Source organism: Ixodes scapularis, unplaced genomic scaffold (genome assembly GCF_016920785.2).
Source record: "Ixodes scapularis isolate PalLabHiFi unplaced genomic scaffold, ASM1692078v2 PGA_scaffold6__148_contigs__length_123643588, whole genome shotgun sequence".
In the NCBI taxonomy this organism is placed as follows: Eukaryota; Metazoa; Arthropoda; class Arachnida; order Ixodida; family Ixodidae; genus Ixodes; species Ixodes scapularis.
Window position 1 is genome coordinate 56992755 of NW_024609881.1, and position 18133 is coordinate 57010887.

At 47.4% G+C, this 18133-nt stretch overlaps 1 protein-coding gene across 1 annotated transcript; it reads left to right on the forward strand.

Annotated features, from left to right (window-relative positions):
- Positions 1-39: 39 nt before the first annotated feature.
- LOC8043244 (60S ribosomal protein L13) lies at positions 40-14132 on the forward strand. Its single transcript, XM_029989936.3, has 4 exons — positions 40-127; positions 391-645; positions 12145-12318; positions 13867-14132. Exons 2-4 carry the CDS (start codon positions 400-402, stop codon positions 14089-14091), a joined length of 645 nt encoding a protein of 214 aa, XP_029845796.1. The 5' UTR covers positions 40-127; positions 391-399; the 3' UTR covers positions 14092-14132.
- The last annotated feature ends 4001 nt before the right edge of the window (positions 14133-18133 follow it).

An 18133-nucleotide genomic window follows, 5' to 3' on the forward strand; every position in this document is an offset into this window, starting at 1 on the left:
CATAGAATATGCAGCAGACGCTCCATATTTACCGCCATCATCATCATCAATAGTTTAGCTTTGCTTTTCCCACAATGCACCTCGTTCTTTTCTATTTCCTTTCGGAAATCCGGCCGCCATCGCTCCGGTGAGTGACATAGAATTGCTTTTAAAATCCTTAAAAATCCTTTTATTGGCATCATATTCGGACTGGATATCATCGCTAATAAAATAAGCGTTTGTCTGGCCCTCTCTCGCAGTTATTATTTCCGTTATAAGACCCCATTATTACTCGATAGAGCAGTAGTTGTAGCCACAGGTGCCGTGTGTGAATATCGTATTTTCCAACATCACGTAGTGTAGGCTATCTGTAATCGGAGTTTTTTCCTTTTTTTCTCGGTTACTCCGCAGTCATAAGCCATGGCGCCCAAAAGGAACAACATGGTGCCCAATGGGCACTTCCACAAGGACTGGCAGCGCTATGTGAAGACGTGGTTCAACCAGCCCATGCGCAAAAAGCGTCGTCACACGAAGCGCATCAAGAAAGCCCGTGCCATCGCGCCCAGGCCGGTCAAGGGATCCCTGCGGCCAGTGGTCCGCTGCCCTACCTTTAAGTACAACACGAAGCAGCGCCTCGGCAAGGGATTCAGCCTCGAGGAACTCAAGGTGAGACTTCGTGTTGATGAGATCACGTTGACAACAGCGATATTAGCCTCTGTCGGATGGCTCTGCTTTGGATATCTGTTCCTCTACAGCTGAGCGCTCAATGGCAGTCAGTTGGAGTGTTTGATGATGAGAACTTCGTATGCTTCATGAACGCACGATATATTTTGCAAACCAGATTACGTCGTGCCGAGGTGGGACTTCACTGAATATGTGACGTGCACGTGATGTTCCACCACCGAAATGTGTGGTCGGTTTGAAATAACACTGCATAGATAAAAAATCCACTAATGTCCCTTCGTCTGCCACGCTTTTAGCTGATTTGCCACCGGTCTTCGCTCCATGCAATGCATATAAAACCACCAGCACTGCAGAATGACGTCGCATGCAAACGGTCATTTTATTTTTACACACTAGAGGCGAGGTATTAGTTTTTTTAGCGGCAAAGCTCCTTAGGGTCTAGCCTTGTCCGTCCGGCGTCCGTGCTCACATCGATCTTGCTCGTGCTTGTGAGCTCACGTGCTCGTGTAAAGCAAAAAAATATGACGAAAAAAAAATTTTTGCGCAGTCGACAGGATTCGAACCTGTGCGGGGAGACCCCAATAGATTTTTAGTCCCTCGCCTTAAAGGGATGGTAAACCGAAATTTGGACTAAAAAAAAAATGCTGGAGATGTAGGCGGGACACTACAATCCCTCCAACACTACTAGTAAAACGATATCTCAAATGGACGGTTGTATTTTTGGAAACCACACATTCTCTTTCTGACATGGATGAAAACTAACAAAAGGCTCGGCATGCTGCGGCTCAGCGTCTACGCAGACAAGCACCACCAGAGCTTTGCCCCAATCAACATCATTCACCACGTGGAGATGCAGTCTTTTTTTTTTTTTTTTAAATATGCGACGACCGTTTTCAATTGCTTGAGTCGTGAACATATAATTTGAAGGTTCCAACCTGCCGTTAACTGCACTCAAGTGGCACCCTTCTGCGGATATATACTCCGTTTCAAACATAGCGTGCAATGTAGTCAAAGCTAGCGCGCCGGTTCGCACAGCCGACCGCGACTACGTTCGCTCCACAAAATAGTGCGGCCCCTGAAAAAAAAAAAAAGAAGTCGAAAAGTGTACATCTTTGGAGCTAGTAACTAATAGTGGCGTTATGATTTCGAGGGAACACCAATTCTTTTTCAATAAAAAGGAAAATATAATGTAAACTACTCCAAATTATTTTCCGTTTTCGTTCGTGCAGCACTCGCACTCGCTTCGGGTTTTCGGGTTGTGCGGCTGCCCCTGCCTCGCCGGTTTCGTGAAGATGGCGTCTTACGCGGGAAGCTTTCTTTTCCTGCTCGGATATTTTCGAAGATTCGTTGTGTGAAGATCTCGCAAAAGTGCAAGCAGGTGATCGCCAACGTGTACTCGAGTTCAAGAACGTGTTTCCCGGAGACGTCGGTCCGTGAGGTCCTGGAGACGGTCAGTAACGACACCGGAGTGTCTGGCAAGGGGGCGTCCCCGAAGCGCAGACCTCGCAACGTGAAAGTTCCGAGCACGCGGACAGTGTTGTGAACTGCCACCTGTTATTTCTGGTGTTGAAATCGGCCTTATGGCTTCAAAGTGAAACAAGCCTCAAGAAGGAACTGTGTCGGTGACGAATCGTGCCTACGGCTCCGTCTGCTTGCGGGACCTTACAGCAGGCGGTGCCCGTGATTGCATTCCGAAGTGTCTGGGTTCTTCTGCCTGCGGGACCGTAACCATGGTCGGCTCCGTCTGCCTGAGGCACCTTAACCTTGGTCGGCTAAGTAAACGACGCACATGCCCGTGCCTGTATTCCAAGGCCCCTGCTTTCCTCGAAAAGGAAACAACACTCGATCCTGATCTCGAGTGCCGTGTGTTGTGTACGCGTCTATTGTGAATCACTCCCGGTTCATGTGGGCGCCGGCACCAGAGCACCGAGATACTGCCGTCTGGATGACTTCTTTCATACACCGGCGAGTATTCTGACTGAAGGAAACTTCCATGAAGTCACATCACGTGAAAGAATGCCAAGCCGTCTCAACAATGGCAATGCGGTCCCCTAATCACAATATTCGTTATATAAAGGACCGTCCACCACACTCTCAAGGTACTCTCTGATTTTCACGCTACCATGTAAATAAACGGCTTTAAATAGAGACGCCCTGGATCTCGACCGTTCTTCCGTTTTGACGAGGCCGGCGCAAGTTCGAGCGGAACACCAGCCCCTAGTCTACCTTCTTATAAATAAAAATCAACAAGAAAAGAGGAATTGAAATATGCACTTCCGCAATACGCACAATCTTGCACAAAAAATCAATCGAGGAACAAAAAAAAAGAAACCTTTGCGCCCTGAGAGGATTCGAACCACCGCCACCGAGATGTCGGCATCGCCGGCATCGCCGGAGCAGCGCCTCGTACCGCTCGTCCACGAAATCTCGCGGAGTAACACAATTTTGTGTGTTTTTTCATGCGCACTACTTCAGTAGCTTTCCCAGCGTTGCACGCGATGTTTGAAACGGAGTATAGACCCTTTCAGGCAACATTTCATGGGTGCCGCCATCTTGACGTCACGTGACCCTGCCGCCATAGCCGACCTTCAGTTTCTCGCAGTCCCCCGCGTTGTGTGCTGCACAGGCCACTACCGGAGCTTTGTTTTCGTGTTTTACGTTCCGCATTGAAATTGTGTTTGCTTTGGGTCTTTTAGATATTTCGGGCTTTCATTTAATCATTTGATATCTATATTTCAACACAGCTCTTCAAGATTATGGCTTCAGAGGCCATATAAGTTCATCCCACTCTAACGTTTCTCTCGCTAATAAAGGGCAGTCCACACCATTGCAACATATGCAAATTTCAACTGACGCAGTAAGGCTACCCAGTCGTGCTTCTCGCTGCATGTGCGCGCTCGTTTCCGTAAAGCCGACCCGCATGTAAGCGATATAGCGTGCGACGAGACGAGCTGTGGCGACAACGACGAGAGTCAGCGACTTCTTACTGTCGCCCGTCGCGTCGCTCGGTTTTTGGGTTTCTAGAAAACGTCGCTCACAGTCTTTGGTCGCTTGCTCCCGTCACTTCCATGCGGTTTATCCCGTCGCGAGACTGACCGAGCGACAGCGAAGCGGGTCACCATCGCTTGTTTCGTTGCTTGCCAAATCACTTGCATGCAGTTTATACTTAATATCGAGGCGCCAATGGTTCGATGTTGTATGCTTGTAAATTAATTGAGTATAAACCGCATGTAAGCGATTTGGCGAGCGACGACATAAGGGATGGCGACCCGCTTCCCTCTCGCTCGGTCAATCGCGCAACAAGGCAAACCGCATGGAAGCGACGGAGCAAGCGACCAAGACGATGAGCGACGATTTCTAGAAATCCCAAAACCGAGCGATGCGACGGGCGAGAGTGAGAAATCTTCGTCGCTCGTCTTGTCGCACGCTAAATCGCTTACATGCGGGTCGGCTTTACGGAAACGAGCACGCACATACAGTGAGAAGCACGACTGCGATAGCCTTACTGCGTCAGTTGAAATTTACATAGGTCGCAATAGTGTTGACTGCCCCCTATTAGCGACAAAACCGCAAAAATGGGATGAACTTACATGGTCATTGAAGCCTAAAGGGGTGTCCAAACAGGACACTACAAAACGCACGACTCCGACGAATCGTGAAAATTGAAGCAGGCGCGTTTGCTTCAATTTTCACGATTTGTCGGAGTCGTGCGTTTTGTAGTGTCCTGTTTGGACACCCCCTTATAATTTTGTATCGTCGATTCATTCGGTGTCCGATTCCATTTCATAAATACGAAAATACAAGAGCTATGTCGAAATATAGATATAAAATCATTAAATGAAAGCCCTAAATATCGAAAAGACCCAAAGAAAATGTAAGAATTCAGCACGGAACGTACAAGAAGACGAAAATGAAGCTCTGGTAGTGGCCTGTGCAGCACACAACGCGGAGCAACGGTGAGAAACTGAAGGTCGGCTATGGCGGCCCGGAAAGTGCGCGGAGGGCGCGCCGACTGGTGGCAGCTCGAGTAACTGACTCGCTGAAAGCGTCTATTGCTGCAGACTCATAGTTTCGCTGAAATATGAAGAGTTTTTAATGCCCAGGCTCGCTTTCAAACCGGCTGGAAAAATTGGTGTCTGCTTGTAATAGTCTTGAATTTTCACGAAAGCTGTATTTTAGTGGCGCATTTTACGTCTCATAAATTTTGGAGGCGTAACTCTTCTCGTGGAAAATGAGACCAGCAAACTTGTCATTCTGAGTGGCAGGCGATTGAGTTAATGAGGGTTGCACTTGTGTCGCCATCTCCCAACCAGCGCAGTGAGCATTTGATGGAGTCTGCTTGTGATTGGGTGTGTCGTCTGCTCGCGACGTCCGTCGGGAGATGGTGCCCCAAGCGCAACCCTTGCTAACCCTGACATCTATGTGGTCGTCGTGGATTGTGGCAAGAGTGTCATTCTTATTTTCATAGAGTGGGAGCTGAAAATTTCTTAAGGTAGCAAATCCACATTCAAGATACACCCTCAGTGAAAATTTAAGATTGCGACATGCAGACCCAAATTTCTTCAGCCAATTTTACGATACATCGACCATAGAGACTGGTCTGCAGATTCGCACCAGCTCACGAGGTGAAACTGAACGGCTCGACGCCAGTTTAAGAAGATATGCTCCTCAAGAATATATATATATATATATATATATATATATATATATATATATATTTTTTTTTTTTTTTTAATATTGAAGCTAGGAGGTTGAAATTTGCACAGTAAGTATATATTGAGCCCCTCTTGTCATATATGTAGCAAGGTTTTTGATATATGCCTAGTTGAAATATCTGTGCTGTATGAAGGCACATAAAATGCCTTTTATGTACTATTTTTCTCTCAAATTTACTATGAGAGAGCATCCTAAAATAGCCTGGTTGTTTAGTTGTGAACAATAAAATTTGCAAATCCAGCTGGAAAAAAAAAAAAAAAAATTACCGTATTTTCCGGTGTACAAGACGCACCCACCCTATATGCAGGCTTTCATTGAAAAAGTTGGTATATAAGACGCACCCGAATTTATCCACATAGGCTAACGAAACTAATTAAGCACGCTTGCGCGACCATTGCGAAATGCACCTTACCTGTGAGAAGTCCGTAAGACCCAACCACACGGGTGCGTCTGAGACGAGTCGGCGTTTCCCGGCGCCTGCTCGCATCGCCCGAAGGCCATCCGAAAAAAAGCGACGCGCATATCTGGACAGGCCAGACGTCGGCGTTAACCGGGAAACGCCGACGCGGCATGTGGTTGGGCCTTTATGCGGCGTGAAGTGATCGAAAAAGCCACCACACGCCCCAACCACCCACCCCTTTGCAAAAAAATATGCAGAGCGAACAAAGATGAAAATGGCGACTGAAAAAGAGAGGCGGCTTGTCCTGGCTTGTCTTGGCGAGAAGCGTGATTGTCGCCATCTGTTGGCATTTCACATTACTTACGCCTGGGACCTCCGCATCCGCAACGACCGCATGTTTGCAATCTTGGAGTTCACCTAAAACGTGGCACGCGGTGGTCCCCGTATTGAAGTATCACCGTGTTACGACCGCGTGATCGGTAGCAATATTTTGTTTTTGGTGAAACAAGCTTGAACATCAACCGAGTAAATTTCAAATTTCTGAACTCGCAAATAAAAAAAAAAATTCGCGTATAAGACGCACCGTTGTATAAGACGCACCAGCAAGAACTTTTGAAAAAAGCCGCGTCTTATACACCGGAAAATACGGTACACGGATGGGGACAAAAAACAACAATGACTCGGCGCTCAGCTGACTTAACCGAACGCCCCGTCAGCGTTCGGCCGGAGTTTCTGTTCTCCGGACGCCTGAGGGGGAGGAGGGGCTCTTTTGTTACCACTCCAGCTTGTACGAACAATGCAGCATTCACGGTGCATATGCCCAGCTCAGCATAAAAGCCGCAGCGGGTCAAGCTCGCATTTTCTGACGACTGCTTTCGGGAGAGATCCGGCACTAACAAGAAACGCCACTTCGTTGTTCGTTAGTATTTTTACGCTAAGACGTTCACATGCCCACAAGGCCTGTTGGCATGTCCACGTGCTTTGTGCTGAGTAAACACCGAGGTGTGGGGACAATAAACGGGTCAGAGCGCCCCCTATAGTTTGATCTTCTCGCCAATAGCACGCCGAAGAACGGATCACACGTACAGCAAAGACCGTGAACTTAATCACCCCCCCCCCCCCCCAACTGCGTTCCTTAAGTTCTCAGTTACTATAAGTCTACAGTTTAATTCACGGTATTCTATTTTATTTTAAACTATATCTCCTTAATCGGTAAAAATAAAACTCGAAAATATAAAAATACATATGTCTTAATAGGTAAAAATAAAACACGAAAACATACAAATCTACATGGTTTCATTTTTTTATTATTTTTGCATAGAGGCCTGCATCGCCGTTTGGCATTGTAGCAGGGATGAGTATATGAAATACATTAATTTCTAACAAAGACGTCGAAATATTAAAAAGCTTCTGTACACGTCAAACGCACCCTTCAATAGCCAACCTATTCCATTCTATTGTTTTCGCAACAAAAAAAAAAGCAAAAACATCGGTACGGCAAAAGTAGAGTCGGATTTTGTTCTGGTGGTCTGCTCTCCTTGATATAAAAAAGGTTCCTGTAAAAACATGTCACGATTGATTAGAATGTGACTGTTTGATATATCATGTAAACATATCAATTTAAACATTTTTCGGCGTTCAACTAGTGATTCCCACTTTAAATTATTCATCATGGTGGTGACACTCGCCCCAGGTTGGTACTCATTTAAATCAAATCTAGCAAAATGATTCTGTACTTTTTTAATGTTTCTATTAGGCTGTTGTGGTGGGGATCCCACACGCATATTCAATACAGTGGCGAAAAAACGTAAAGTACAAAGATGTTTCAATCTTGCCTGAACCTTGTAGAAAATTTCGTCGTACGAGTATAATATTAAGCACGTGTACAGCCTTCAGAGTTATCATTTCCACATGAGCTTTCCACGTTAAATCGCTAGACAGAGAGACCCCCAAGTATTTTACGCTCGACTTAGCCTGAATTTTTTTTATTATTTATTGTGTGGGAAGAGCCAATGGAGCTTTTCTTCAGAGTCGATCCTTCGTGAACATGTGTTCTAACGTTCAGATTAATTTTTCCATTCTTGCACCACACTAAAATATTGTCAATATCAGCCTGTAAAAAATTTGCTTCGTTCGAATCATTAATTACTCTATAACTAATGCAGTCGTCCGCAAGTAGTCTTATATTTGATTGTATTTCATTGATAATATTATATATATATATATATATATATACCAACAGTGGTTGGGTAAAGTACATCTAAAATGTACTTCAAGTACAATACAAAACAAATGAGACGTGATGTACTTTAAGTAAAGTATTAAGTACACTGGGTGCACCATACTTGAAGTAAAGTACTATAAATATAATGTACTAAAGTAAAGTACAAGTATTTTAAGATAATCTTTCATGATGGCCTTTCATTACCCCATACAGCGATTTTTTTAACTGGTATGCATTGCCCAGGGGTAATCAAAGGTGCATGAGCTATATGTTTTCAAGAACAACGGCAAATATTTGATAAGTCCACTGGCCACAGAGTACCGTATTTTCCGGTGTATAAGACGCACCTTTGTATAAGACGCACCCACCCTATATGCAGGCTTTCATTGAAAAAGTTGGTATATAAGACGCACCCGTGTATAAGACGCACCCGAATTTATCCACATAGGCTAACGAAACTAATTAAGCACGCTTGCGCGACCATTGCGAAATGCACCTTACCTGTGAGAAGTCCGGAAGACCCAACCACACGGGCGCGTCTGAGACGAGTCGGCGTTTCCCGGCGCCTGCTCGCATCGCCCGAAGGCCATCCGAAAAAAAGCGACGCGCATATCTGGACAGGCCAGACGTCGGCGTTAACCGGGAAACGCCGACGCGGCCTGTGGTTGGGCCTTTATGCGGCGTGAAGTGATCGAAAAAGCCACCACACGCCCCAACCACCCACCCCTTTGCAAAAAAATATGCAGAGCGAACGCAGAGCGAACAAAGATGAAAATGGCGACTGAAAAAGAGAGGCGGCTTGTCCTGGCTTGTCTTGGCGAGAAGCGTGATTGTCGCCATCTGTTGGCATTTCACATTACTTACGCCTGGGACCTCCGCATCCGCAACGACCGCATGTTTGCAATCTTGGAGTTCACCTAAAACATGGCACGCGGTGGTCCCCGTATTGAAGTATCACCGTGTTACGACCGCGTGATCGGTAGCGATATTTTGTTTTTGGTGAAACAAGCTTGAACATCAACCGAGTAAATTTCAAATTTCTGAACTCGCAAAAAAAAAAAAAAAAAAATTTGTGTATAAGACGCACCAGCAAGAACTTTTGAAAAAAGCCGCGTCTTATACACCGGAAAATACGGTATGCCTCGAGAGAAAATAATAATTGTTAGCTACAGTGAAACCCGTTTAGAACGAACCCACGTACAGCGAATTATTGTCGACATCAAACTCGCGGAAAATTTATATAAAAATGCATATAAACATACCTGCGAACTCTTCCGAATTTTTCGTAAAATGTACAAATTGGGACTAATTTTACGATTTTACGAATCTTGCTTCAAATCTTACGAAAAATATATATATATATATATTTTTTTTGTTGTTTTGTAACTTTGTTGTTGGCGGTATCTTGCACCGCCACAAGAGGGCGATAGGTACCGTCCAAAGCAGCGTCATGGTTTTTACTATCCGTCTATCCGGTGGCCACGGATCGAAAACCAATCCAAAGCTCAAAGCCTTTGTTTGTGTGTTCGGCGGTGCACAGGTGCACGTTGGTTCGGTGTGTTCAGACGTTGTTGGGCCTCGTTGTTTCGGCCAGTTTCGAGGCGAGAAGTATGGCGTCTGTGTTTGTTGCACGTGTAACTGTAGCATTCTCCTGGTCACTGTGGCTTCGCGGCGCAATGCCGAACTCAAAACCTCAAAAGAGGTACTTTCAGGTGTTCCTGAAGTCCTACACATAGAAATTTCCGTGCTTCATGCCGCCCAAAAAGCGAGAGAAGTTTGGATTGTGTAGCACGTGCACGTGTGATGCAAGTGTTTCGCACGCTGGCCAGGCTGACATTAAGCTGCGCATCGCTTTGTGTAACCCCCCCCCCCCCCCCCCCCCCCCCGGGAAGGCTTCCAAAAACGCGCAAACAATTTCCTTTTAGCCTGTCCCTTCCCCAAAAAAGAAGTAGAAAAGAAAGAAAATTCCAAAAGCTTGGGTTGCAAACAAAATTGAGCGAAGAAAAGCGATTCAGAAGAAGAGAAAGCTAAAAAATACAGCCTCAAAAAAAGAAAAAGAAAAATCTTTCCAGCTCTGTTACGAGGCAGAAGTGAAAGATGAAAAAGAAAGGGAAGCTCTCGCCTTACAACGAACTCATCGTGGAAGTTTGTTGTAAATGTTTTCTGCCATATCGAACTGGTTGTAGCGTTCCCTGCTCTTAGTCATAAACGGGATTGACTGTATTAAAGGAGTCATGAAACGCTTTTCCAGCTTTTTCCTGTTTAGCTTTCCTCCTCAACTCATAAATCCCGCATTCTACCAAACAGTTCAAGAAGACGGAAAGGGGGGAGTCCCCCTTGCCCGGAATCTCGCTGCCGGACACAGCCGTTGTCCCCCTAGAAGATTATCCCGTCGCTCAAAAATCAGACAAAAGTTGCTTTCCCCACCCGGTTCACCCCGAAGCTGACAGTGCTGTGGAAGCTACGTGCTCCTTGGGCCAGCCACTCTTTTGCCACGTGATCACGCGCATACCGACGCGCAGAGAATGAGGTCAGGTGATGAGAGGGAGGTGGCTGATTTGTCCGGCAAGCGCGTAGCTTCCACCGCAATGTCAGCTTAGGGGTCAAGGGAATATGTGAGGTCCGGTGCCGTGTGACGTGCGTTTGGGCCCAATGATGCGCTGCGGGTGCCCGGTGACGCGCTACGGGGTCCGCGGATGTATCCCAGTGAAAAGGCAGAGAGCTTACGAAGGGAAGGAGGTACGAAATAGTCCGCTGTGTTTTCAAAATTTTCGTACCGAAAGTTAGCCTTTTGATCTTCTACCTTTTTTCTTTTGGCCCACTGAACGATGTGCTATTAGTAAAATCCCAATATAAATTGATTTACTCCAGCCCGAAATTTGTTTCATGGGCCCTTTAAGTCATAACTTTTTGTGTATCACTGAATTCTCACTCAAACCATACGAAACTTGGTGGTAATATAGTTCCAAAAGTCAGAGTCTGGACCACCAAACTAGAAGTCCCCCGCTACATAGGTTGCACCCTCACGGACCTTGCAACTGGAGTCCTGAATGCGGGCAAGCTTTGCCTTGTTGCGACGGTGGGACCTAGCCTCAGCAGTCGGCTTGTCGGTCATCTTCCTGATCCTCCCTGGTCACACTTGTCGTTCAATCTGATAGCTGCTTCGAAAGGAACAACTCCCAACTCTTCCAGCACAAGCGAGACCCTTGCACTTGTCTTTGACCTCCAGAACGAGTTTGCACATCCCACACGTCCTGCACGTTGCACGCTCACAAGTTCCGTCAGAGCTCCAGCTCAGCAGATAACAGAGCTTATGCCGCTACCACTCCTCGCTGCCTTCTCATTTCAGAACGCTGTTAGCCCCTTTTATGATGCGCTCGGAAAGTTAGCAGCATTGACGATGAAAACAGAAGCGCTTGACTGACCGGCAGTTGTGTTGCACGAAGTCGCCGTTCTGCTCGCACAACAGGGCTGCTTCCGTGGCGATTGTGCACTTTCGCTTTGATTTGGATTTCCTCTTGTACGGCCGCATAGTCCGGCTCTTGATACGACAAAGGTTACGCTTCTTCTCGCCATCGATCGTGGGATCTCCCAAAAGGGCAGCAAACTTGGTTTTCGTTTGAGAAGATAGTGATGCAGTGCAATGCAAAACGGCGCACAAGCTTCACTGCACGTCACGTCCTGGCGGCGGCCAATGGTGGTCGCGCATTCGCGTCACGTGCCACTTGGAGCGTCAAAAATATGCGGGAAAACTTTTTTTTTTTCTATTGCGAGTATGAAACTATAGAAGGAGTCAGCGAAAAGATGAAGGCTTGCTCTTGTTGGAGCAACGAAAATGGCTGGAGACTCCAAACTGCCGAGGGATCCGAGCTCAAAAACTGCTAAAACGTGTTTGGTGACTTGGACGTGTATCGGCCGCTTCACAAGGTGGCCTCGCGCCCCCCCACACGTGCAATGTTCTGAGCCGCTGAACAGCGTTCAAACACATATTCCTATAACTTCTAGGGCAAATTTTGGGACAATTTGTTTTGTTTATGAAACTAGAAGGTACAAAAATTTATATAACAAAAAAAAAATTTTCGGAATAAAAAAGTTTTTTCTTGGTTTGCATCTCTCTTAACGGCGGCACTGCTCTTTACAGGCGGCGGGCATCCAGAAGCGCGTGGCCCGGACCATCGGCATCTCGGTGGACTATCGGCGGCGCAACAAGAGCGTGGAGAGCCTGCAGCAAAATGTGCAGCGGCTCAAGGAGTACAAGTCCAAGCTCATCCTGTTCCCACGCAAGGCCGCCAAGCCCGCCAAGGCAGACGCCTCCGTGAGTTCCACTCCCCTCACATTATTTAGCTTCGGGATTGGGTCAGGTTTTTTTCGTTCGCTCTGCTCCGGCATAATTTAAATTGCTTTGCACAGATTTTACAGTATTCAGATCATAAAATGAGTGGTGGTAACTATGTCAATAACCTATAGGAGGGGTTCTCAAACTTTTTGGCCTCACGGAACCCCATGAAGCCTCAAAAACTGCCGCAGAACCCCCCCTCCCCCTCCATATTTGCCGACTGAGAAGCAACAGATGCACAATTGCAGGCAGTTTTGCTTGTGTTGCTTCCCATATATCCCCACCATATCAATCGCAATGTCAGTACAAAGTGGGATGAAGGTGCTTTGCATGATCCTGCCGTGCAGCCTGCATCATGGGGGGGGGGGGGGGGGGGGGGGAGAGAGAGAGAGAGAGAGAGAGAGAGAGATAGAGGGAGGGGGGTTGCGATTTGTATGTTTGCAGAACCCATGAGACCAGCTCATGGAACCCCTGTGTTCCCCAGAACCCAGTTTGAGAACCCCTGTCCTATAGTATGTTTTGTGAGTAGTATATTAGGCTGCATTTCGTGCAGTATCGAAATTTGATTACCATAAAGCGAGTTGTAGTCTTGTCCTATTTGTGGCCCGTGGCCCTTAGAATGAAACGAAATTCTGCATTGCCTTGCAACCAAGTAGTGTATACCAAGAATTGTTGTAGTGATTGTTGCAGTTACATTTTTGTAACTGCAACAGTCCCTCATGTCCACAAATCCCTCAAATCTGTCCACAAAAATCTGGTGGCAATGAGGGAAAAGGGTGCACTTTTTCTTGGGTATTTGTGGGTCAATGAGGCAAAGTAACACCTAATACCCGGAGTTCTGTCATGGACACTCTGCAAATGTCAAGCATTATATGTACAAACACTAGGCCCCCTCTCCACAGTTTCTATAGACCTCCAAGGATTGTCTCGCGTTCAAAGTTAAGTCCGGAAACCGTTTTGATTAACAGCGTCTGACCTAGTAGTTTCACCAAGTTAGTTGGGAAAATATTCCCAAAGGCACAAACTAAACACCGGGTTAGAAAAGTGGTAGTTTTGGTAACCAGGGCCACAACACGGACACTTGAATGTACTGTACATGGTTTCTCAGGCCTGCTTCAAACGAGGCAATTTTCCCAGCAATTTCGGTGTTGCTAGCAAGTTTGTTCTCTAGCTTTGTCTCAATCCTTGTGGTGCAACATGAATCACTAGGATCGAGGCTGGCTTAAAACGGGCGAGCAGCTGTGACAACTGGAAACGTTTGATGCGGCAGCAGCCAATCAGGGGTGCTGCTATATTTTCGCTTGAGGACATGATGATCATGTCAACTAAAGACTTGGTTCTGGTTTCAAATGGATCATTTTTGGGAAAAAATCATTTCAGAAAGTTGAATTAGTACTTAATAGTGCAAGAAGACGACTGTCGCTTCAGGATGGTTGGATAAATTAATCCAGTTGAACCTTTTGAATTCGGTGGCTGCTTGCGCCCCCTATGTAGCGTGTCTAACCCCATGGATGTCGTGTGCTGCAGGAGGAGGAGCAGAAGCTGGCCACGCAACTGAAGGGAGTGGTGATGCCCCTGCGCAAGGTGCGGCACTTCGAGAAGCCCCGGGTGCCCACGGAGGACGAGAAGAAGTACGAGGCCTACGTGCACCTGCGCCAGGCCAAGGCCAAGGCACGCCTCTGGGGCCTGCGGGCCAAGAAGGCCAAGGAGGCCGCAGAGAGCCTCGAGGCACAGGCCCCCAAGAAGGCCTGAGGCCACCAATAAAAGCGTCCAGAAAGAGTGTACACATGTCAGCGATGGCGTCGTATGCTTCCTTCGCTCTTTCTCCTTTTGCTGGTTGAGAGTAGTAGGAAAAGCTGCAACACGAATCACTAGGAATGAATCACTGCTTGCCACGATTGGAGGAAACCTCCAATCGTGGCAGGCAGAGAACTGAGGTACCTCCAGTGGGGCGTGCCCTGCTGGAGGTACTTTAGTTCTCTCGCTTACCAGTGAAAGTTTCTCGGCTTCCACGACACTTCAGCGTGGCTCCAAGCACATGCTGGAGGTCAGCGTCCAGGCAAGATGTGCTGAGCCTCCAGGCTGTGGCCACATTGGTGGTGCCTGGTGTTGGTGCACATTATCTGAATGTGTTTTACAACCCGATGGACAAAGGTGGCAATGCACAGAAGGTGATCATTGGAATGATGTATATATTCATGGACTGTTCCCAGGTTACCCAAAATCCCAAGCTTCATTTCGAAATTCGCGAAACTACAAATGAGGGCCTTGTGGAATCAAATGGACTGTTTTCGAAGTTGCGCCAAGAAAACTGCATGCTGGGAACCAACTGGCCGCCGGAGTCGTGTGCTTCCGACTTAAATCAACTTGTGAAGCATTTGTCTGCTATTTTACAGAGGTGACTTGCAGGCATCCCCAGTGCAGCATATTTCGGCCTCTGCAGTAGCCTGAATGGCCAGTCAAAATCTGAACTTTGCTGACTGGTACCCAGAATGCATCGTGTGGTGGTTACTGCCCCGCTAGGGTTGCTTAGATTTTGGAAAAGGTTGTTTTTCTTTTTTTTTTTTTTTTTTTTTTTGGCGAAGAGCTACGGGAGCCTGGTTGACCTAGAGCATTATATAGCTTCCGTAGGAGCTTGACCTTCCGACCAGAGCCGACTAGCTGTTTGGAGCGTTTTCTTCTGGCATCAAAATGGCTGACGTCTGCCATATTTGCTAGTGAATGACATGGAGTGCACTCGGAAACGTTAATGTTGGCTGGTAACTTGTTGATTCAGATACTTTTGTGAATGCTTCTGCAGGTGTAAGATGCATTGAAATATAATGACCAGTGAGCGTAGAAGGAAAGGGTGCCCATACTTTGTCATTGCCTCTACTGCAATAAGATGATCTGGCGGGCTAGTTTCGTCCTATAGATGTCTATCATTCGCATCATTCATGGGCGTGCAGAAAACAAGAAAGGAAAGAGACAGGAAGTGGTAGGACAAACGGTGCAAGTTATATCACAACTTTTCCTCGGGCTTACATTACAAAAATTATCTCGAAAGGTAGAATGCCTGATTCGGTGTTTTTAGAGCGCAGCTCTTAGGGGCCCGTTCCCGGCTTGAGCGGCGTAACCAAGGTCACGTGACCCCCCCCAGGGTCACGTGACCCCACCCGCCGAGGTCACGTGACCTGCCCGATGACGTCACCGGCATCCGCATCATCATCACTGATGACGTCACCCGCATCGTCATCAGTGACGTCACTGATGACGTCACCCGCATCGTCATCAGTGACGTCACTGATGACGTCCCCGGCATCCGCATCGTCGTCATCACCGATGACGTCATCGTCATCATCACGGATGACGTCATCAGTGACGTCATTGACATCGTCATCATCGCTGATGACGTCATCGGAATCCGCATCGTCATCGTCACTGATGGCATCGATCACTGATCTCTATGACAATTGCTGGATCGCGCTTCCCCGCTTGTTCGCTGCAGCGCAAGTGAAGCCACCGGGCTTCACTCGCTTGGGATACGATTTGCCGTTTTTGCTAGCCTTTGCTGCGGTTTTCCAGCGTGCTGACGACACGTTTTCTACTCGTTCGTCGTCATTCGCCGGAGAAGTTTTTTGAAGACTGTGTATTGTTGAGACTTGCCGTTGTGAACACGTGGAAAATTTTACGAAAGTGCAGTGTCGCAGGAAAAAGGCACAACGCGTCAAAAGGAAGGGCTGGCGGCGTGTTCAAAGCTTCCTTGGCACGCCGAAGTGCCGTGTCTCTGTGCCTTCGCACGCTTGGATACCGACCAAGAACCGACGCCGTGTGTATGTGTTCAGCGAGTGCAATGTGCGTGAAGCTGTTCGTGCCTCTGGATCAGCGTCTTTTCCCCTCGCGGTTTAGGAACGAGCTTAATCCAGCGTCCACTAGCGACGGAAGATGGGGAGAAGGTACGTCTTTTTTTCGTCCTTAGACGATTTACACAATACCGTGCACAACAGCTCCTCATCACTGATCAGTGCTGGCTTATTATCAACCTACGCGACTCGCCTAATTGTAATTGGTCAACAGATTGCACACGACCATATCAGCCGCGCTTCAAAGATTTTCATTCTCGCCGTCTTGTACTTTTGCTTTCGAAAACCCCCCCTGGCTCCACAACGTTGCCCTATTCGTGCTCCCACGGAATCTATTAGAGTAGATTTGGGACATAGCCATGGTTAATATAGTACATAAGAATACGTACAGATCTCCCCCTTTTATTGATAGCAACTCACCGGAACAGCTGGACGATCCAGAACTCCGTGGCCGATATATATAAAATAATCTAAAGGCATCTACGCGCGACACACGTTCAGAACTTTGGCGCGGCGTCAATTCTTGACCGGTATCCAAGCGTGCGAAGGCACAAAGATGCATCACTCGGCGTGCCAAGGAAGCTTTGATCACGCCGCGACACCGGCGACACGTTTTCGACGAGTTGTACCTTTTGATACGGCTTCACGCACATTGCACTCGCTAAACACATTCACACGGCGTCGGTTCTTGGTCGGTATCCAAGCGCGCGAAGGCACAGAGACACGGCACTTCGGTGGGCCAAGGATGCTTTGAACACGCCGCCAGCCCTTCCTTTCGACGCGTTGTGCCTTTTTCCTGCGACACTGCACTTTCGTAAAATTTTCCACGTGTTCACAACGGAAAGTCTCAACAATACACAGAGTCTTCAAAAAACTTCTTCGGCGAATGACGACGAACGAGTAGAAAACGTGTCGTCAGCACGCTGGAAAACCGCAGCAAAGGCTAGCAAAAATGGCAAATCGTATCCCAAGCGAGTGACGCCCGGTGGCTTCACTTGCGGGAGCGGCAAGCGCGATCCAGCAATTGTCATTGAGATCAGTGGCATCGATGGTCGTCTTTTGAGAGCAGGAAGGCAGTTAGTAAGTTGAAATTTGAACAAAGGTTGACTGAAATGGATGATACGCGGTGGGCACGGAAGGTATTCAAATATTTGTACATGAAAAGTTTAAACACAAAATGGACAAACCGAATTCGAAAGCTTACACTTAAATACCTACACACTGGTGATGGGGCTGAACAGACTACTTCAGTGAAAAAAGGGGTGAAAGAGGCAGAGAGGAAAATGTGGGAAGAAAGAATGCAGGATAAATCAGCTCTAACAGTGTACAGGTCACGAAAGCAGGACATAAGAAAGGAAAATGTTTTTGACAATTCAATAGGAAGTTCTTTGCTGTTCGAGGCGAGAACGGGGGCTTTGAGGACGAGGACGTATAGGGCTAAATTTCAGGAGATAGACACTTTATGTGCTGCTTGCCATAATGAGAGTGAGACACTTGAGCACTTGGTATTAAAGTGCACGGGGCTTCGTCCTGCACTCCCTGAGGGGGTAACAGATCTGGACGGGGCCTTGGGGTTTGCTGGAGACGATGGAGGGACGGAGGAGAAGAGGATTGCAGTCACAAAGAGGCGATTAGAAGATTGGTGGAAATTATCTAGGGAAAATTGAATGATGCAGAACTAACTAGCACAGCTGGGGACAGGCGGGACAGAGGAAAATTGGGACTCCCTCCCGCGTGGCTCCGGCCCAAAGTCTCAACCCTGTCTCCCAGTGGGTCCGGTGCGGGGGTAACGCCGACAAGGTCTGACCAGAGGAAAATTGGCGACTCCCTCGCCGGGGGGAAGAGGCGGGGGGTGATGTTTTTAGTTTTTTTGCCCGATCCCCCGAAGGTCATCCTGGTGATATCCCACACTACCTGGTGATAGTTAAGGGGTAGAAAATTGGCTTAGAAGG

What these genes read in the sequence shown, in the direction of transcription:
- LOC8043244 (XM_029989936.3), top strand. Translation starts at nt 400, where the DNA reads ATGGCGCCCAAAAGGAACAACATGGTGCCCAATGGGCACTTCCACAAG. An exon ending in TCAGCCTCGAGGAACTCAAG is followed by an intron (nt 646 to 12,144) that starts GTGAGACTTCGT and finishes TGCTCTTTACAG; the next exon opens with GCGGCGGGCATCCAGAAGCG. An exon ending in CCGCCAAGGCAGACGCCTCC is followed by an intron (nt 12,319 to 13,866) that starts GTGAGTTCCACT and finishes CGTGTGCTGCAG; the next exon opens with GAGGAGGAGCAGAAGCTGGC.